Source organism: Theropithecus gelada, chromosome 11 (assembly GCF_003255815.1).
Source record: "Theropithecus gelada isolate Dixy chromosome 11, Tgel_1.0, whole genome shotgun sequence".
Classification (NCBI taxonomy): domain Eukaryota; kingdom Metazoa; phylum Chordata; class Mammalia; order Primates; family Cercopithecidae; genus Theropithecus; species Theropithecus gelada.
In genome coordinates this window covers 113,373,669-113,395,988 of record NC_037679.1, presented here as the reverse complement: position 1 = coordinate 113,395,988, position 22,320 = coordinate 113,373,669, and the positions used below count along the sequence as shown (strand labels likewise).

Here is a 22,320-nt window from a genome sequence, read left to right as displayed (position 1 = left end):
TCAAAAAAAAAAAAAAAAAAAAAAAAAAATTGTCTAAGTTTAGGGTATGGAGCAAGTAAATTTTAATAGTGCTTACTTCTGTATAGTCTGTACTGAGACAACACTTGGCCACTGTGTGGGGGAGAAAGTGAAGTAGGTCTAAATACTTAAATGTAATGAAATTCCAGATTTCCAAAAATATGAGTTAAGGATTTTAATATTTGGCTAGATGGCTATATAGCAGATATATACTATGTCCTTTATTAAGAAAGGATTAATGGCTGGGCATGGTGGCTTACGCCTGTAATTGCAGCAGTTTGGGAGGCCGAGGTGGGAGAGTCTTTTGAGCTTAGGAGTTAAGACCAGCCTGGGCAACATAGGGAGATCTCATCTCTACAAAAAAATTCTATTAAAAAAAAAATCAAAACTAATGATGCATTTCCAAGTTTTTAATATGAGGGAAACTTTCCTTTTTTTTATCTAAAATCAATGGCAATTTACAACAAAGTCTACTCAAGGGAATGGTTATACAATACACTAGACACAAATCTCAAATTGTTTTCTCTGTATTTTACTGTCACACTGCCTCTCTTTTTAATAATCAAGTAAATATTGTAAGACTATAGGTGACTACAGTAAAAAAAAAAAGAAAGAAAATAATTACTACTATTCTTGGAGCTAATAAACTGTTTTACCTCTGGTTTGCTTCTCAATTAGGGTTTCTAAGTTTTAATTTAAGAAATGACAATTCATTTTTCTGCTTTTCATTAAAAAATAAAACCTGTAACTTTGGAAAAGTATTGACATAGATTTTTAATATCAAAATGAGGGAGAAGCAATAGATGCAGTGTAATTATTCATTAACTTCCTAATTTAAACTCAAACATCTCTTTCAAACTTTAAGTAATATTACAAATTAATGTGCACTACTATATCTTGGAAAATTAAAGTCTTATGATATTTAAATTAATTTTACTGGTATATTTCAAGGATCAGGCAAAAAAATTAAAATGTCAATTTTTTGGTCACTAATACCCCACCATAACAGTCCTGCCAACTGGTATTAGAAGTTGTTGATTTTTCAAGTCAATCAAAATAAAGTTATGTCTGATTTATTAATTTTTTCATTTTACCTTCAGGATGTAGAGATTTCCTGGCTCACATTTAAAGAATGTGCTTAATTATTTGAGGAGATTTTTTAAAAATAATTTTTTTTTTTTTACAAATTTATACTTGTCATGTAACTGCTTCTCAAATAAAATCCCTCTTACTATACTATCTAATGACTATATTGGCATACTGGCTTTTTTTAACCTAAGAAGATGTTTACGTTTTATTATTATTTTTTCACTTAGCCTTGACTTGAAACACACTAAAAAGATGTTTAAAAGGGCACCAGTTCAAACTGTATAAAGTGAGGTTCTACTATCAGCCACAATTATAAAGCTATCTATATTTTAAATTTCTAGTTTATGACCACAATTGTAGTCATTCTATGTTTTAGCTATTTGTAATCTTTAACTCCTGTGTTTAGTTTCTTCTCTGATGTTTTCTATGAAACAGAACAATCTTCTCATCTCAAAGAAAGTGCTTGCTTTCTATTGTTAAAAATGCTAGATATAATAAAAACAGAAAGGCTAGCACACAGGGGAAGATTTAAATAAATAACTATTATTGCGCCAAACTTCCGTTGGCTTTTTTGTGGATTTTCTTTTGTTTTGTTTTTTTGAGACGGGGTCTCACTTTGCTGTCTGGGACCTCTCTGGGCTCAGGTCATTCTGCTGCCTCAGCCTCCCAAGTAGTTGGCACTCCAGGCACACGCCACTGTGCTCTGCTAGTTTTTTTTTTTTTTGTAGAGAAGGAGTTTCACCATGTTGCTTAGGCTGGTCCCAAACTCCTGGGCTCAAGTAATCTGCCCACCTCAGCCTCCCAAAGTACTATGATTACAAGCATGAGCCACCACACCCAGTCTGGGGAAACCAAAAGTTGATTCTTTGAAAAGAAAAACAAGATTGACAGACTGTCAGCTAAAATAACAAAGAAAAAAAGAAGATCCAAATAAGCATAATGAGAAGCAACCAAGGTGACATTACAATGGATTCCACAGGCATACAAAGGATTCCTAGAGACGATTACGAACACCACTATGAATACAAACTAGAAAATCTAGATGAAATAGAGAAATTCCTGGAAATATACAATCTCCCAAGATTGAATCAGGAAGAAACTGATACACTGAACAGGCCAATATTGAGTTCTGAAATTGAATTTGTAATAAAAAACCTGCCAAACAAAAAAAGCCACAGATCAGATGGATTCACAGCTGATTTCTACCAGACACAAAGAGCTGGTACTAATTCTACTGAAGGTATTCCAAAAAAATAAGGAGGGTCTCCTCTTTAACTCATTCTATGAAGCCAGCATCACTCTGATACCAAAACTTGGTAAAGACACAAAGAAGAAAGAAAACGAAGGCCAATATCCCTGATGAACATAGATGTAAAAATCCTCAACAAAATACCAGCAAACCAAATTCAATGGCATATCAAAAAGTTAATTCACCATGATAAAGTATGCTTCATTTCTAAGATGCAAGATTTGTTCAACATATGCAAATCATAAATGTGAGTCACTTATAAACAGAATAAAAAACAAAAAACGTATGATCATCTCAGTAGACATGGAAAAGGCTTTTGATAAAATCCAGCATCTCTTCATGACAAAAACCCTGAAGAAATAATTCCATGTTGAAGGAATATGCCCTAAAATAGTAAGGGCCATCTATGACAAATATACAGTCAACACCACACTGAGACGGGCAAAAACTGGAAGCATTTCCCTTGAGAGCTGGAAAAAGACAGGGATGCCCACTCTCACCACTCCTATTCAACATCATACTGGAAGTCCTAGTCAGAGCAATTAGGCAAGAGGAAGAAATAAAATGCATCCAAATAGGAAAAGAAGTCAAATTATCTCTCTTCACAGACGATGTGATCTATACCTAGAAAACCCTGAAGACCCTATCAAAAGGTTCTTACAACTGATAAATGACTTCAGGAAAGTTTCAGGACACAAAATCAACGTACAAAAATCACTGGCATTTCTATACACCAATAATGTTCAAGCTGAGAGCCAAATCAAGAAGGCAATCCCGTTTACAATACACACACACACACACACACACACACACACACACACACACACTGCTAGGAATGCATCTAACCAAGGAGGTGAAAGATATAAGAACTACAAAATATTGTTGAAAGAAAGCATAGATGACACAAACCAATGGAAAAACATTCCATGCTCATGGATTAGAAGAATCAATATTGTTAAAATGGTCATACTGCCCGAAGCAATCTACAGATTCAATGCCATTCCTATCAAACTATCATCATTTTTCACAGAACCAGAAAAATCCTTAAATTCATATTGAACCAAGAGTCCAAACAGACAAAGCAATCCTAAACAAAAACAAAGCCAGAGGCATTACGCTACCTGACTTCAAACTATACTATAAGGCTACAGACTAAAACATCATGGTACTGGTACAAAAACATACGCAGACCAAGGAAACAGAATATAAAACCCAGAAGTTAAGCCACACACCTATGGCCATCTGATATTTGACCAAATTCACAAAAATAAGCAATGGGGAAAGGGCTTCTTATCTTCTTATTCAATAAATGGTGCTGCAATAGCTGGCTAGCCATATGCAGAAGAATGAAACCGACCCGTTCCTTTCACCGTATACAAAAATTAACTCAAGAGGGATTAAAGAGTTAAGTGTCAGGCCTCAAATGATAAGAATCCTTCAGCCAGGCATGGTGGCTCATGCCTGTAATCCCAGTACTATGGGAGGCCGAGGTGGGAAGATCACATGAGGCTTGGAGTTTGACACCAGCCTGGCCAACATGGTGAAACCCTGTCTCTACTAAAAATACAAAAAGTAGCCAGGCTTGATAGGGGGCACTTATAATCCCAGCTACTTGGGAGGCCGAGGCACGAGAACTGCTTGAACCTGGGAGGTGGAGGTTGCAGTGAGCAAAGATCGTGCCACTGCACTCTAGCCTGGGCAACAGAGTGAGTCTCCGTCTCAAAAAAAAAAAAAAAAAGAAAAGAAAAAAGTAATTGCAACAAAAACAAAAATTGACAAGTGGGACCTAATTAAAGAGCTTCTGTAAAGCAAAAGAAACTATCAATGGAATAAACAGCCTGCAGAATGAGAGAAAAGACTCACAAACTATGCATCCAACAAAGGTTGAATATCCAGAATCTATAAGGAGCTTAAGCAATTGAACAAGGAAAAAACAAAACAAATAACTCTTAAAAAATGGGCAAAAGACATGAACAGACACTTAAAGGAAGACATATAAGTGGCTAAAAAACATATAAAAAATGCTCCATATCACTAATCATCAGAGAAATACAAATTAAAATCACAATGAGATACCATCTCACATTCATCAGAATGGCTACTATTAAAAAGTTAAAAAAACCCAAAAAACAAAAAACAGATGCTGGCAAGACTGCAGAGAAAAGGAAATGCCTATAACACAGTGAGAGGACATATGAATTAGTTCGGCCACTATGGACACTATGTATTTCTCAAAGAACTTAAATCAGAACTACCATTTGACCCAGCAATTGCATTACTGGGTATATATCCAAAAGAAAGCAAATCTTTCTACCAAACATACCCATGCACTTGCATGTTCACCACAGAACTATTTACAATAGCAAATACATGGAACCAACCTACATGCCCATCAATGGTGGACTGGTTAAAGAAAATGTGGTACATATACACCACGGTACTACACAACGATAACAAAGAATGAAATCATGTCCTCTGCAGCATCATGGATGCAACCAGAGGCCATTATCCTAAGTAAATTAATGCAGGAAAAGAAAACCAAATTCCGCATGTTCTCACAGGTGGAAGCTAAACGCTGGTACTCATGGACATAAAGATGGTTTAACAGTGAAACTGGGGACTACTGAGGGTGGGGAAAGAATGGGGATAAAGGTTGAAATTGGGTACTATGCTAGGTACCTGGGTGACGGGCTCATTCATACACCAAACCTCAGCATCACACAATAGACCCAGTTAACAAACCTGCACATGTAGCCCCAAACCTAAAATAAAATAAAAATAAATAAAAAGTATAGGGAACACTGTTTTACACGTTTCCCTTGTGCTAATCCTAGTTTTGTGTACTTTGTGGCCTACCAGGTGAGGAGAAGAGTTCTCAGAATCACAGCTTTGATCTATAGAGGTGCTAATGTTACAAGCCTTCTGTTGGGGCTTAGATTTGAACTAGTGCTATGAATTGACTGTGACAGATTCAGTGAAATCCTTTGAGATTCTGCCAGCAAAAATGTAATTCAAATTTAAATCTAATCAACATTCACTGAGTGCCAACCATATGCCCAGTATGATGTTACGCACATGCTAACATTTGAAGCCTTAAGCTACAAATATAAATAAGTTTACATAAAGGCACAAATAACATAGTTTGTATTCTATGCAGTAAGACTTGTCTTAGAAGAATATATTCTGAGGGTTTGTCATAACCACGGATTATTGCTGAAGGCAAGGAAAAAGAAACCAGGAAAGTGATTACATAAGATAAAAACCAGAAAAGGGGATACTCAGAAGATCAATTTATTTTTATTTTATTTATTTATTTTTTTTCAGATGGAGTTTCGCTCTTGTTGCCCAGGCCAGAGTGCAATGGCGCGATCTCGGCTCACCACAACCTCAGCCTCCTGGATTCAAGTGATTCTCCTGCCTCAGCCTCCTGAGTAGCTGGGATTACAGGCATGCGCCACCATGCCCGGCTAATCTTGTATTTTTAATAGAGACAGGGTTTCTCCATGTTGGTCAGGCTGGTCTTGAACTCCTGGCCTCAGGTGATCCGCCCATCTTGGCCTCCCAAAGTGCTAGGATTACAGGCTTGAGCCACCATGCCTGCCTGGCCTATTTTCTATTTATTATTACTTTTTTTTTTGAGACACAGTCTTGCTGTCGTCCAGGCTGAAGTGCAATGGCACGATCTCAGCTCACTGCAACCTCTGCCTCCCGGGTTCAAGTGATTCTCCTGCCTCAGTCTCCTGAGTAGCTGGGATTACAGGCATCTGCCATCATGCCTGGCTAATTTTTGTATTTTTATTAGAGGTGGGGTTTCACCATGTCAGCCAGGCTGGTCTCGAACTCCTGACCTTGTGATCTGCCTGTCTTGGCCTCCCAAAGTGCTGGGATTACAGGCGTGAGCCACCATGCCTGGCCTTCTATTATTAACTATTTTGTTTTAGAGACAGTGAATCACTCTATCACCCAGGCTGGAGTGCAGTGGCATAATCACACAGCCTTGACGTCCTGGGCTCAAGAGATCCTCCCACCTCAGTCTCCTAAGTAGCTAGGATCACAGGTGTACAACACCATGCTCAGCTACTTTTTGTTTCTTGTAGAGATAGGGTCTCCCTAAGTTGCCCAGTTTGGTGGTCTCAAACTCCTGGGCCCAAGCAATCCTCCTGCCTCAACTTCCCAAAGTACTGATTACAGGTGTGAACCAGCACTCCTGGCAACATTCATTTCTGTTAAGACATTTTTAACAGATTCCCATCTGAGCTAAAGTTAACCTTGAGATGGAGCAAATTCTGAGCCTACTGATGAGATTTAATTTATTAATCCCAGTTGATAAGGGATTTCCTAAAATTAGAATTTCAAGAGCAGACATCAAATCATTAAATAGTTTCCAACTAAATGTCTGTAGAGCCTACCATTTTGATTTGACTCAAGTTGTCCTAGAGACCCTGAGCTTCTCATTAGCTTGGCATTGACAGCTTAACCCCATTTTCCCTTTCTAATCTCACATTTTCTATCCTCTCACAGGAATCCTCTATCCCACTCAGGCAGTTAGTTCTATTTCCTCCTTTTCCAAACATGTCTCCTACATTCTCATCTTTGCTGTGGCTTAAGGTGTTTTGTATTATTTGAATAAACCACTCTTCATTTCTCTTCTCGTTGTATTCAAATCCTGCCTATCCTTGATTAGCTTAGTGACTACTTCCTTGTAGACAGTATTTCAGGTGCTTATATTTTCTTTATGACTATATTACAGAAATTCATATAGATCTAATTCTTCAGAACTGTAGTAAGAAGATCTGGATTTGAGTTTTAGGCATATTATTTGTTAGCTTTGTAACCTTGGGTAAGTCATTCAGCTCAATCATTCATCAAATGTGAATGAGACACAGTTTCTTATTTCAAGAAACTCACAATGGAAAGGATATTAAATTTTAAAAAAGCCTATAAACATGACAATATAATTAAGAGACTCAAATGAGACAACAGCAATAACAGTATTTTAAAAATGGAAATAGAAATATAAGGTATTTAAGAATTTCTCAAATTAAGTTTTCAATGATTTCAAAATCATAGTATATTCCTTTAAAAATAGCTCATGTTTGGAATTCAGGGTTCAGAATAGAAGCCAAGTTGAGATTCTGGGATCTTGCCAGCCTGGAAAGCCTCCTCTAAATTAAGCTATACTGTCTGTGGCCCTTCTTAAAAGATAGCTGCTCCTTAGCCCATTGAAGTGTAAGTACAGACAAAGGTTTGGGAGCAGTTTTATATAACATGGCAGTTTTTGCTAAGATTTCTCTTTCAAAGAGCTGCTTGGACTGGTGCTCTTACTATGTTTATAGAGATGACCACATCATAGGATCTAAAGCTAGCTGTTTAAACTCATAAAACACTCAATTTATAAGCTGCAAGTTAAGACTTTTAGATTTCGTCATTCCAAGAGACTCACAGTCATAGTCATACGACTATGAGTTACAAGGTTCTGTTATGTATATTTCTTTCTTTCTTTCTTTCTTTTTTTTTTTTTTTTAAAATAGGGTCTCACTCTGTTGCCCAGGGTGGAGTGCAGTGGCATGATCTTGGCTCACTGCAACCTCTGCCTCCTGGGTTCAAGCAATTCTCCTGCCTCAGCCTCCCAAGTAGCTGGGATTACAGGCACCTGCCACCACACCCAGCTAATTTTTGTATTTTGGTAGAGATGAGGTTTCACCATGTTGGCCAGGCTAGTCTCGAACTCCTGACCTCAAATGATCCACCTGCCTTAGCCTTCCAAAGTCCTGGGATTAGAGGCGTGAGCCACCACACCTAGCCTTGCTATTTATATTTCTATTGATTGATTGAGACAGAGTTTCAGTCTTGTCGCCCAGGCTGGAGTGTAATGGCATGATCTTGGCTCACTGCAACCGCTGCCTCCCAGGCTCAGGTGATTTTCCCGCCTCAGCCCCCTGAGTAGCTGGGATTACAGATGCGTGCCACCACACCTGGCTAATTTTGTATTTTTAGTAGAGATGGGGTTTCACCATGTTGGTCAGGCTGGTCTTGAACTCCTGACTTCAGGTGATCCACCCACCTTGGCCTCCCAAAGCGCTAGGATTACAGGCATGAGCCACCGTGTCTGGCCTATTTATTTTCTTAATGCAATAAATTTTCACATATTTCAGAATTTTTCATTTACATGATACATAAAAACAGGAGTACTTATCTCCCCTGTAAAACACTCATTTCACAAAGACAAAATGTTTGGCTGGGTGTGGTGGCTTACACCTGTAATTGCAGCACTTTGGGAGGCCAAGCCAGGAGAATCACTTGAGACCAGGAGTTTAAGACCAGCCTGGGCAACACAGTAAGGCCCCATCTCTATGCAAAAAAAAAAAAAAAAAAAAAAATCTAGCCAGGTGTAGTAGTGCCAGCCTGTAGTCCCAGCTACTTGGGAGGCCAAGGCTCTCACTTGAGTCCAAGAAATTCAGGCTACAAGTGAGTTATAGTCAAACTACTGTACTCCAGCCTGGGTGACAGAGTGAGAACTTGTCTCATAAGTAAGTAAATAAATAACAGAATGCCCACTAATTAAATAATCTTTTATTTTTATGTTCCTAAAGAGAAGCATACTAATAACAAATTACTATTTTTTGCTATAATAATAATGAAGAATCCTAAAGAGAGCCCAGTATTTAAAAAAAAAAAAAAAGAGAGCAGAAAATAGAACTACATATTCAAGTTACTTCTATTAGGGAAAAAAAAAATCTACTTACGGCAGTGGCTCGAGAAAGTTCTCGACACGTACTAAGCAGTCCATTTTGTAAATCATCCCTTTGTAACACCACTGTCTGAATGGCTGCTGGGTTATCTGCATGCATTTCTATCTCTTGGCTGGCTGACAGCAAAGCTTGCTCAAGCGTATACTATTATAATAAAAAGAATTACATTTAACGTTCTGCATCATCGTATTAATTCTTTTTACTTATCAGTGTCCTGATAATAATCATATTAAGTAACATCAGTTGTAGACAATAAACATAACTGTCCTACTTTCTCCTTGTGGAGTTGCTGAAGTTTCTCTTCCAGAGCATGCACCACTTTATCTTGTTCACATAATCGGCTTAACTTGGCCTAGGTTATAAGAGAAGATGTCTTGTTAGCAATTTTTAAATTTTTTCTGTAATTGGAAGTAGGCAATCATTATCTGACCAAAAATCTTTATTTCAATCCATAAAATAAAAGCTAAAATATAGCTTATAAAGACAGAATGTCTAAAAAATAGGCATGTAAGCATTTTGCCTCTACAATCTGCTAAATAGGTTAAGTGATATATGCAGTCCTTAATTAAAATGCTTACTGGATTCTATTGTTACATATTTAAAAAATCATGCTCTTGGATTCTTAGAAAATAATGTAAACAATAGATCACTTCTAATTGAAATACAAATAAAAATAGTATTAAAGGAGAAAAATAACTTTCATCAGTTTGTGTTTAAATTCTTAATATTACCCTAATTTCTTAATTAAGAAAGTATAAGAAAGTACTCTAATAAAATTTCAATAGTACAATAAACCAGTTTTAATGTTTCAAAATGAAAACATTGGACAAATTGGAAATATGTCCCCAACTTTATGGCATAATGACATATAAGCAAGAAATTTGAGACTTTACCTTCTTTGCCATTTATCTATTAAAATAACTACCTTGTCTTTGTCAGACAACAAGACTCAGGCTACACAAAATGAAAGGTGTTAAAAAGAAAAAGTGGGGGGCTGGGCTCGGCGGCTCACCCCCATAATCCCTGCACTTTGGGAGGCCAAGGTGGGTGGATCACCTGAGGTCAGGAGGTCGAGAGCAGCCTGGCTAACATGGCGAAACCCTGTCTCTACTAAAAAAAAAAAATACAAAAAGTCAGCTGGGCATGGTGGCGTGCTCCCGTAATCCCAGCTATATGGGTGTCTGAGGCATAAGAATCACTTGAACCCAGGAGGCAGAGGTTGCAGTGAGCTGAGATCGTGATACTGCACTCCAACCTGGGTAACAGGGAGAGACCCTGACTCAAAAAGAAAAAAAAAAAAAAAAGAAAAGGGGGTATAACTCAAAAAACTCAATGAAATAAAACCAGGGGAAATAATGAGGGAAGTATGCATAAGAATGTATGGCAAATCAGCAATCTAAAATATGATTTAAAAGAAACTCAATTTAATTTAAAAAGGAGTAGTGATAAAATTTCTAAAGGCCGATACTTTATCTGAAAAACATAGCAATTCTTCTTTGTCTCCAGTCTTCCATAACTTTTTTTTTTGTTTGTTTTGAGGCAGGGTCTCACTCCATAACCCAGGCTGGAGTGCAGTGGCATGATCTCAGCTCACTGCACCTCTCCCTTCTGGGTTCAAGAGATTCTCATGCCTCATCCTCCCGAGTAGCTGGGATTACAAGCGCGTACCACCATGCCCAGCTAATTTTTGTATTTTTAGTAGAGACAATTTTTGTATATTTAGTAATTTTTGTATTTTAGTATGCTACGTTGCCCAGGCTGGTCTCAAACTCCTGGCCTCAAGTGATCCGCCCACCTCGGCTTCCCAAAGTGCTGGGACTACAGGTATGAGCCACCACGCCCAGTCAATCTGTAACTTCTAAAAATCAGAAATAGTTTTTACTTTCATTTAAGTGATGCTTCATATGTTGGACTACTAACAACAGGGAGTAGAGGGACATAGAGGGCAGGGAACAATAATTTAGAGCACACACATAAAATATGAATTTATCTGATGTCATTTTGGACGACTTGGGAGAAAGAAGTTTTTTGGTTATGCTTATTTCCAGTGTTTTTGGCAGAGAATATAACAGAGTACTGACAATATATATCATACTAATACTTACATCAATATCTACTTCTTCAGGTCTGTATTTGTATAATGTGCCTCTACCTTCATCTTGTGACAGCTATAAGAAAAAAATCATATAGCAACTTAAAAATCTTAATTTAAAAATATATTTAGCCTATAATTAATACTTTGGATTTATATTAAATATATATAATATAACAAAGATGGATTTTAATTCTTATACTTTTAGAAGTTTAATTCAAACACTGATTAACAAAGTAGAAAAATACTTAACAGTGATATAATATGCAAGATACATAAGAATGATGTATGTAACAAGCTTGTTAAACATAATAATATGCTGGTCAAACAAAACTAATACAGTATCTTACATTCTTTCTTTTAAAGACACACATTATTTTAATAAAAAAATTGACAAATACAATCATTGCAACTGTATCAAATCAAATACTTAAATCAAGCAAAGTTCAACAGTCAAAACCATCCTTCACAGTATACACATCATCACACACTGTATATGTGTACACTCAAATGTCAACACATCTTATTTAACGAAAACCTATAACATATTGTATACATATACATAATATAGAAACACACATACACAATATAGACTTATCTTGTTCTTCTGTCTTAAGAACTAAAAGATAATGAAGGAAAAGGATGGGTTTAATTGAAAAGAGGAAAATCATTCGAAACCTCATAAAACTGAAAGCCTATGTTACAAACTATGGGTAGTCAAATTTCATTAAAAAGTTTATGTGTGTTTGTTGACACCATTTGTGTTACTCTATTGTAAGGAATTATTTAGTGTACTTAAATATCCTTTCTTCAGCTTCTTCCCAGTATATTTTGGTTAAAAGATATTTTGTGGTTACTTCTGATTGTGCTTAGCAAGATTTCAATAGCCATCCCAGTCAGTTATATCACAGATAACATCATAGCCTCTGCAGGCAATACTTCACTATTTTTCTTGTCTTTTGATTTTTATATTGACTGTGAGAAAGTAACAAAAACATAGTAGAAAAAATTTAAATGGGGCTCATGTATGCTTACTAAATTGCACAATTTTTTCAAGGTGAGGTTAGAAGTAATGTGTCCCAACTATATTCCAGTTTAGAAAATTAAATTTCATATATGCATTATACAAAAGAATGTATAAATGACAATTCTGTATGTTTTCTCTATGAAAGAAACTGCCTGACAGTTACAGCTTTAAAAGGAAGCATTAAATAATGATTTAAATAGGAGATAACTTTGAATTGATCTAGAAATGTGGGAATCAGGAGAAGGTTAAAAATATAAGCATTCCAAACATAAAATAAATCCTGGATTTACATTTCATTTCAAGACATTACTTTCACATACCTCATGCAAATGAATCTGTGACTATTTAAGGGTATGCACAGTGATTGTTAAACCACAAAACTTTCATAGAAATGAATATTACATGAAAAATGAATTTAATGACAAAAGTTAGAATACTCTTACATTATTCAAAATAAGTATCCTCAGGTGTGTCCTGAGAAGTGTCAATTGTCATTGTAAATTAAAGCACCTAGATCCAAGAAAATAATTTATATTCCTATCTGGAAAAAAAATAATAAAAAGTAAGCTTTAAATAGGTAGATCTATGATAAAAAATGTAAGACAATGCCAAAATTACATTTTTCACATTTATAACAAATTAAAGATGAAAGGTCATAAGCTACTAAGATGTTCAAATATAGTTTCCTTAGTATTTATTTATTTATTTTTTGAGATGGAGTCTCGCTATTGCCCAGCCTGGAGTGCAGTGATGCAATCTTGGCTCACTGCAACCTCCGCCTCCTGGGTTCAAGTGATTCTTCTGCCTCAGCCTCCAGAGTAGCTTGGATTATACGTGCACCACCATGGCCAGCTAATTTTTGTATTTTTAGTAGAGACAGGGTTTCACCATGTTGGCCAGGCTGGTCTCGAACTCCTGACCTCAAGTGATCCTCCCATCTTGGCTTCCCAAAGTGCTGGGATTATAGGCATGAGCCACCACGCCCAGACATAGTTTGCTTAATATTTAAAGTTAAATGCAAAACAGCTTTACTAGACTACAGAATCTGAATATAACTAGCGGACAGTGTTTCATCTGGATTAAAATATCAAATATACCCTACATCTCAGAGTCAACAGAAAAAAAGACTAGTATATTAAAGTGAAAACTTAGTAATTTATAGTAAATCTTTAGGATATTGACATACTATTTTTATTTGGGGAGTCTTATTGCAGATTTATTTTTACATCAGCTAGCATATCATAATAGAGAAAAATGTTTACTGTAGTTACAATTTTAGAGTGATATCTCCTTTATAGCCATATAAATATATTACACGTATCAATCCGATTTTTGTGGTATTTCTGCTTTCAGTACCACCGAAATTTTTCTTTAAATCTTTTAAGTTATTCAATAAAGGTATTCAATAGACATCAACTAACCAAATCCTTAAACTTTTCCCCACACACTGCTTTTACGACAGAATAAAAGCATAAGAAAACAAAATTATTCCTTAAACAAACAAAAACACCTTCATATAATTGAAAAGGTTGCTATTTCGTTCTCAATATGAAAATCCTGACCCCTCATCCCAACCTCCGGTCTTACCAAAAAAAGAAGGAAAATGTAAATTTCATGAGCATTCTGCTTAACTCAAGTTTTGCATGGTTAAGTTCATGGTAACACTTTTTATCAGTTTTTTCAAATACACCTTTAGCAAAAAAAGAAAAAAAAAAAGGTTTGGTTTGAATACTTCATTTGAAGTACTTTACCAACACTAGAAAAGCAAATGAAAAAATGGGCTATGTAGTAATTACACAAATTTGTGCAGTGCTCCAACTTCAGGTTGAGGAGTGTATTATATAGATTTTATTAACTACATAAGGACATGTGTTATATTTTATTTAGGATGTTGGAACCTTTTAAAGTATCTGATAGCTTCTTTTTTTATAAAGCTGCCCTTGGCAGTAAAACAAAGTTACTTATGTTAATTAAAATTCAACTTCAATATCCCTTAGGTATGTGAACTATATATATTTTAGAGTATATGAACGTAATACATAAACTCCAAAAAGGAGTTTTGGGGAAATATTTTAAAATTTGATAAAATTAGACATTATATCCATAGAGGGCAAAAAACGCCACCATGCCTGGCTAATTTTTTGTATTTTTAGGAGAGACAGGGTTTCACCGTGTTAGCCAGGATGGTCTCGATCTCCTGACCTTGTGATCCGCCTGCCTCAGCCTCCCAAAGTGCTGGGATTACAGGCGTGAGCCACTGCGCCTGGTGGAATACAGAATGCTTTAAAAACAAACAAACAAAAAGAGATAGTATCTCATTCTGTCACCCAGGCTGGAGCATAGTGGTGTAATCGTAATCACAGTTCATAGCAGCTTTGGACTCCTGTCTCAGTCTCCTGAGTAGCTAGGACTATTGGTGTGTGCCACCATGTCTGGCTAATTTTTTCATATTTTGTAGAGACAGGGTCTTGCTTTGTTGCCCAGTCTAGTCTCAAACTCCTGGGCTCAAGTGATCCTTCAGCTTGGGCCTCACAAATTGCTGGGATTATAGGAATAAGCCAACTTGCCAGGCCTGGATTCAGTTTTAAGTCTTTTTTATTTGACCAATTTTAAGAAAATTACTGCCTAGATAATTTCTTGGGCGTCCTCCAAGGAAGAAAAATGCAAACATTTCCATAAACTGAGTGGCTATGATTCAGAATAAAATGGGTTATAAAACATTTTGCCATTGTATTTCTAGCTAAATATCAATAACTTATTAATACAACATTGTCAATTAACTTCAGAAAAGCAAACTGTACCAGTACATTTTCCCTGGATAATAACATGATAAGGGAAACCTGGAGAAACAAAAAATATAATTTCAATTTGTGCAAATTTATAAACACAGTTTAAAAAAATGTGCCAGGCTGTCACTTTAATCTATTAAGGCTGTCCTGCAATAATTAAGTCCTTTAGTATTGGCTAAACAAAAGTAAGACAGTCTGAAGACTCCCTAGCCTTAACAGCACTGAGAGTTAACACTGATTTCCTGGTAACTGGTGGCTCAGCCATGCCCAGGCAAGGCTGCTGACATTAGACATTCAGATCTTTCTGTTCTGTACAATTTTAGTTTTCTTTCACATATTAATATGAAGAAATATTTATACAAATCTATTGCTCTTTCAGTATTCAAGGTCAGTGATGCTATACTGAGCCAGTCTCATATATCTTCACTTTTTTCTCCCCCTCTCAGCCCTTCCCATTTCAGATCTCCACATTTGGGAAAACCCCAATTAGAACTTTTAATGCAACTGAATAATTTAAACTATCAGACTTCCGTATCAATAACCTTGAATGTTGAGCATTATAAAAAAGAAAAACCAACCAAACTAAATAGGAAATCCAGGCTAAAACATGCAAAACGTGATAAAAACATAACCTATTATAACAAAATCTCTTTGATCTCATGTCAATTTAGCATTACATAGATGATATATTTTACTGACAGCTTCAGACACTGCAGAAGGTATCAGTTTTGGAATAAGTATTAAGACTCTCAGTGTGGTACTTTGGAATAGAGTACCAAGGTCTATAATCTGGTGACTTTAAGAATTGAAAGATTCCATTTTCTTTTGATAAGTAAAGCTGTTTAACTTTAAATATTTAAGTTTGTTAATCTCTTTATTGCAAATTTAAGACCATTTTCAGTCATCTAAAAATATACTTTAAATACTTTGAAAACTGTGCTGAAATATAAGTCACCTTCTGATCAACTGTACCCATTCTTCAGTTACAGGGCCCTGTGATGCAGATCCCATGGCAACTGAACCAAATAGAGGCCTAAAAAGCCAGTGTGAGCTCAAAGTCCTTCTTTTTACTAGGTGCCTTATACATTTTAATCAAAATATATATTCATTTTTCATGTTAGTTAATTTTCTTCTTCTGCATGATTTTTAAAGATTATAAAGGTCATACGCCAGAGTAATTTGAGGGTGTTGAGGTGGAAGAAGCTGATGCTGAGAAACACATAGCTAGAAACATTTAGACCATGAAATACACAAAAATTTGATAGAAACATATATGACTTCTTTTGCAGATCTGCAGATTACTAAGGTTCCTAAGTTAAAGCCAGTCAACTCCATGACACACATTTTGAGTCTGGAAAAACAATAGGGCAACTTATGATAGTCTTGACGACTGCTTGAGAATGGTAAGAACACAGGGAGAAAATACCCCCAGTATGTTAAGAAGCGGCTATCTTTAAGTTTTACCATACCACAGTACAGAAACTAGATTTGAATAACGCCCATACAAATAGAATGTATTCTTAAAACACTAGGTTGGGGGAAGTTGTGAAGGGCTACCCCTGAAAGTAAATATTTTTACAAAGCCTTTTCCCTAAAAAATAGGTATAATGCTTTTTTTTTTTTTTTTTTTGAGACGGAGTCTCGCTCTGCCGCCCAGGCTGGAGTACAGTGGCCGGATCTCAGCTCACTGCAAGCTCCGCCTCCCGGGTTCACGCCATTCTCCTGCCTCAGCCTCCCGAGTAGCTGGGACTACAGGCGCCTGCCACCTCGCCCGGCTAGTTTTTTGTATTTTTAGTAGAGACGGGGTTTCCCCGTTTTAGCCAGGATGGTCTCGATCTCCTGACCTCGTGATCCGCCCGTCTCGGCCTCCCAAAGTGCTGGGATTACAGGCTTGAGCCACCGCGCCCGGCCGGTATAATGCTTTTAAAGTTAATAAAACCATATGAAAATCTAGTAATTTTGCAAATGTACTGCAGACCTCCAAGTACATATCAATCAAATACTCTGCACAAAAACTTTAGGAAAATGGCACATTTAATATTCAACAGCAAAATGTTCAGCGAAGCCATGCTAAGAATACTGCAGCATCTTGAAAAGCATGGATGAATTGTGGTTTTCCAAATAAACATAAACAAAAAATAACATAAGAAAAGCACTGATGTCATGAGTAAATCTGAGAATAAATCAAAACTGTCACTGAGGGATTTTGCAGATGATAAAGCAGTATCATTCACTGTCCAAGACCTTACTTGCTGGTACAGTTGGGGTCTTAGCGCCGAGTTCTCAATCATTGTGTGAACCATGGTGATAATAGGTTCATTTTCTTTCATCTATTTCAAATCAGGAGGAGCATACAGCAAACATCAGTTTACAGCATAGCTAGATTTGAAAGACGACACTGTAAATATAGCCTCTACTTTAATATCTTCCTAATAGTGCAGTTGTTTACATTTTACCCCATGGTTGTACCATTTAAACAAGTATTAAATGCTGTGAAATACTTTCAAGAAAAAAACTACTAATTACAACACTGTCACAACTAGTTTTACTTCATACATATAATCATGATATAGTCAATTAATTAATATTGCTACACATACTAAAATAGATGATAAATCATAATTCAAAGGATAAACTAAAGGGCAAGAACCTACACATTCAGGAGAAAAATGGTATAATTTAATTGATTATGAATTCAGTAATAAAGCTGAAAATGATATTCAGTTCTGTGTAAGGTTATAAAAAATTAGTTCTCTAAAAATATTAAAATATTATAATATATTGAATGTGTCACTTATTCACATATTTTGTTAAAGGTAATCTTGACACTTATAGACACTCTATTTTGGATTTTCTCACAGTATAATACCACATGGAGAATTACTCAAGGATATACAAACTAAGACTTATTCGGCAAAGACTTGGTATGTTTCCTCAGCTCCCAAAAAGGTAGTCTGAAACCAAGCTTAACATTTCCAGCTATGTTATACTTAATTACTGCCTCTAGAAAAATATTTGTTTTAGCAGGCTCTGTACTTGAGTTAAAGCACTCAAAAGACAATTATGATGTATACAGTAAAAGGCCAAGAAAGCTTTATCATTTGTAAGCAGACAGGTCTGCTTATAATAGTAATTTGTAATGTTTACTTTATGTAATTTTCATCTTTCATATATAGAAAATAAGGATTTCTATTGTGGCTGACAAATGCTACTTACTGATTCAGCTAAGTCTACAACAAAAGTTCATTAATCTCAATATTAATAAATTTATTAAGATAATGTAAGAAAAAACTAAACCTTAAAATTATTTTTCTAGACAATTATATTTTCAGTCTAACTGCCAATGTTTCACCCAATAAAATTTGTTTAGTTATCAAATTAAAAACCTCCTATGACTGGTTTAATCTACTTTTTAGTCAATTAAGTGATAATTAAACACACACTTGTCTTTTAACAATATCTCAAGTAAAAGTTTCATTCAGACTAGACCATTTGTTTTTAAATCTCTGTGCCTACAACTGCTTTTTGGAAGTGAGGATACTGGAAAAAAAAAAATCTTCACTGAAGAATAAATTGACAAATTTTAGTTGTACATCAATGACTTTTGACAAAAGTATTCACATATGTTAACAGTAAAAATATACGGAATGTTTCCATTTACCCAGGTAGTTCCCTCATGTTAGTTTACCACCAACCTGATTAATAAATTAATTTTATTTGTCAAACTTTTTAATTAAATGTAAAGGTACTTGGAACAACCATCAGTTAAACAAAAAATTCTTACTGTTATGATCCGTTGCCCAGGTTGGAATGTGGTGGCCCTATCATGGCTCTCTGCAGCCCCAAACTCCTAGGCTTAGGCGATCCTCCCACCTCAGCCTCTCACATAGCTAGGACTACAGACACATGCCACCATGCCCAGCTAATTTATTTTTTTGTAGAGACAGGGGCCTCACTATGTTGCCCAGGCTGGTCCTGAACTTCTGGGCTCAAGCAATCCTCCTGGCTCATCCTTTATAATAGTTTTGGGGGAGCCAGGAACCTCGCTCATAAGAGACGGTAAAATCGATAAAGGTTGTGTGCTCTGTTTCACTGAGCGGCCGTTGTCCCATCTCTCTTCCTTTCCTTGGGCCTGCCTATTCCCCCAGACACAACAATATTGAAATTAGGCCAATTAATAACCCTACAATGGCTTCTAACAGTTCAAGTGAAAGGGAGAGTTGCATGCTTATCACTTTAAATCAAATGCTAGAAATGATTAAGGTTAGTGAGGAAGGCATGTCAAAAAGCTGAGAGGCCGAAAACTAGGCCCCTTGTGGTAAGCATTTACCCAAGTTGAGAAGTCAAAGAAATAAGTTGTTGAAGGAAATTATAAGTGCTACTCCACTCAACATACAAATGATAAGAAAGCAAAACAGCCTTGTTGCTAATAGGGAGAAAGTTTTAGTGGTCTGAAGAGAAGATGAAACAGCCACAACATTCCCTTAAGCCAAAGCCTAATCCAGAGCAAGGCCCTAACTCTCTTCAATCCTATGAAGGTTGAGAGAGGTGAGGAAGCTGCAGAAGGAAAGTTGGAAGCTGGCAGAGTTTGGTTCATGAGGTGTATGGAAAGAAGTCATCTCCATAATATATAAGTGCAAGGTGAAGCAGCAGGTGCTGATGGAAAAGCTGCAGCAAGTTATTCAGAAGATCTAGCTAAGATAACTGAAGGTGTTGGCATTCAGTGATAGATTTTCAATGTAGACAAAACAGCCTTGTATGGGAATAAGATGCCACCTAGCACTTTCATAGCTAGAGAGGGAAAGTCAATGCCTGGCTCCAAAGCTTCAAATAGGATGACACTCTTGTTTGGGGCTAATGCAGCTGGTAATTCAAGCTGAAGCCAATGCTCATTTACTATTGTGAAAATCCTGATGTTAAATCTACTTTGCTTACGCTCCAAAAATGGAACAACAAAGCCTGGATGATAGCACACCTATTTATAGCATGGTTTACTGAATATTTTAAACCCACTGTTGAGAACTACTGCTCAGAAAGATTTCTTTCAAAATATGACTGCCCATTGACAATGAATCTAGTTACCCAAGAGCTCCGATGGAAACATATAAGGAGATTAATGTGGTTTTCACGACCATTAATACAACATCCATTCTGCAGCCCATGGATTGAGGAGTCATTTCAACTTTCAATTCTTATTATTTAGGAAATGCATTTCATAAGGCTCTAGCTGCTATAGACAGTGATTCTTCTGATGGATATGGGTGAATTAAAGAAGAAACTTCTGGAAAGAATTCACCATTCTACATACTAGATATTCGTGATTCAAGAGAGGAGGTCAAAATAGCAACATTAACAGAAGTTTGAAAACATTGGTTCCAACTCTCATGGATGAGTTTGAGGGGTTTAGAACTTCAGTGGAGGAAGGAACTGCAGATGTGGCAGAAATAAAAGAATCAGAAGTGAAGCCTGAAGACGTGAGTGAATTGCTTCAATCTCATACTAAAACTTCAGTGGATGAGAAACTGCATCTTATGGATGAGCAAAGAAAGTTTCTTGAGATAAAATCTACTCCTGGTGAAGATACTGTAACATTGTTGAAATGATAACAAAGCATTTAGAATATATAAACTTGGTTGATAAAGCAGCAGCAGGGTTTGAGGGGATTCTGTTCAATTTTATTATTATTATTACTTTTTAATTTTTTGAGACAGAGTTTCACTCTGCTGCCCAGACTGGAGTGCAGTGGAGTAATCATAGCTCACCACAGCCTTAACCTCCTGGGCTCAAGCGATCCTGCCGCTTCAGCTTCCCAAGTAACTGGGACTACAGACATGTGTATTTTTAATCCTGGCTGATTAAATTTTTTTTTTTTTTTTCAGAGACAGGGTCTTGCTATGTTGCCAAGGCTGGTCTCAAACTCCTGGCCTCAAGCAATCCTCCCACCTTGTCCTTCCAAAGTGACAGGCATGAGCCACCATGCCCGACCCCATTTCAATTCTGAAAGAAGTTCTACCACTTGCAATATATTCTCAAACACCATTGCATGCTACAGATAAATGTTTTCGTGAAAAGAAGAGTCAATTGGTGTAGCAAACTTCATTGTTGTCTTATTTTAAGAAACTGCCACAGCTATCCCAATGTTCAGCAAGCACCACCCTGATCAGTTAGCAGGCATCAACACTGAGGCAAGACCTTCCACTAGCAAAAAGATTAGGACTTGCTGAACGCTCAGATGATCATTAGTGTTTTTCAGCAATACAAGATTTTTTTTCTTAGACATAATGCTATTGCACATTTAACAGACTACAGTATAGAGTAAACATGACTTTTACAGGCACTGGGAAACAACAACAACAACAACAACAACAAAAAAAACCACGCCCAGCTAATTTTTGTAGGGATGGGGTTTCGCCATGTTTCCCAGGTTGGTCTTGAACTCCTGAGCTCAAAGTGGTCCACCCGCCTTGGCTTCCTAAAGTGCTGGGATTACAGGCAAGAGCTACTGTGCCCAGCCTGCTTAAGTTCTTTTGTTTTGTTTTGTTTTTGAGAGGGAGCCTCGCCCTTGTCACCCAGGCTGGAGTACAGATGGGGCCATTTTGGCTCACTGCAACCTCCGCCTCCCGGGTTCAAGCAATTCTCCTGCCTCAGCCTCCTGAGTAGATGGAATTACAGGAGCCCACCACCACACTCAGCTAATTTTTGTATTTTTAATAGAGATGGGGTTTCACCATGTTGGTCAGGCTGGTCTCGAACTCCTGACCTCAGATTATTCACCTGCCCTGGCCTCCTAAAGTGCTGGGATTACAGACATGAGCCACTGCGCCCAGCTTTCAAGTTCTTAAAGAAAAAAAAAAAAAGACTATATATAATTCGCTTCTGGTTTGAATATGAGAATCCTAGAAACCATTTTAAGAGTGGTGTTAACAGTCTACATACCGTGATGTAAGGAAGCAGAGGAAAGACTAAATAGTACATGTAGGATGTTTAAGAATTCACTTGAAATGAGTTAAATGCTTTGCTTCTTGCTTTAATTCCTTCTTTGAAGTAATAGGTAACATAGATTTACATTTCAGTTAATTGCTAAATTATAAAGCTATTATAAAAGGCAGATTATTTCATAATAATAAGAATGAGAATGTATGATTCAGGCATTACACAATTTTCTTTTTTTTTAAGTTTAAGGGTTTTATTATCAAAGTATTAAAAAATAATTTCAGAAATTGTACATCAACATGGCACAAACTGTAGCCTACTTTTTACTGCACAAAAGTGGAGCTTGAAATGCCTCTAACAAAGAAAACAGT

At 36.5% G+C, this 22,320-nt stretch overlaps 1 protein-coding gene across 5 annotated transcripts in view; it reads right to left on the bottom strand.

Moving 5' to 3' along the window:
* The window catches only part of PLEKHA5 (pleckstrin homology domain containing A5), a 250,338-nt gene that overhangs the window by 42,999 nt on the left and 185,019 nt on the right, over window positions 1–22,320 (bottom strand). For 2 of the 5 annotated variants that reach the window (XM_025401931.1, XM_025401930.1), the window contains exons 16-20: window positions 17,266–17,346; window positions 11,784–11,819; window positions 11,214–11,276; window positions 9,380–9,460; window positions 9,103–9,252 (exon numbers count right to left, since the gene is read on the bottom strand). In XM_025401931.1, the coding sequence (XP_025257716.1) occupies window positions 9,103–9,252; window positions 9,380–9,460; window positions 11,214–11,276; window positions 11,784–11,819; window positions 17,266–17,346 (411 nt within the window). The remainder of the gene's footprint in view (window positions 1–9,102; window positions 9,253–9,379; window positions 9,461–11,213; window positions 11,277–11,783; window positions 11,820–17,265; window positions 17,347–22,320) is intronic. The other 3 variants (XM_025401933.1, XM_025401932.1, XM_025401934.1) reach the window with 2 other exon arrangements.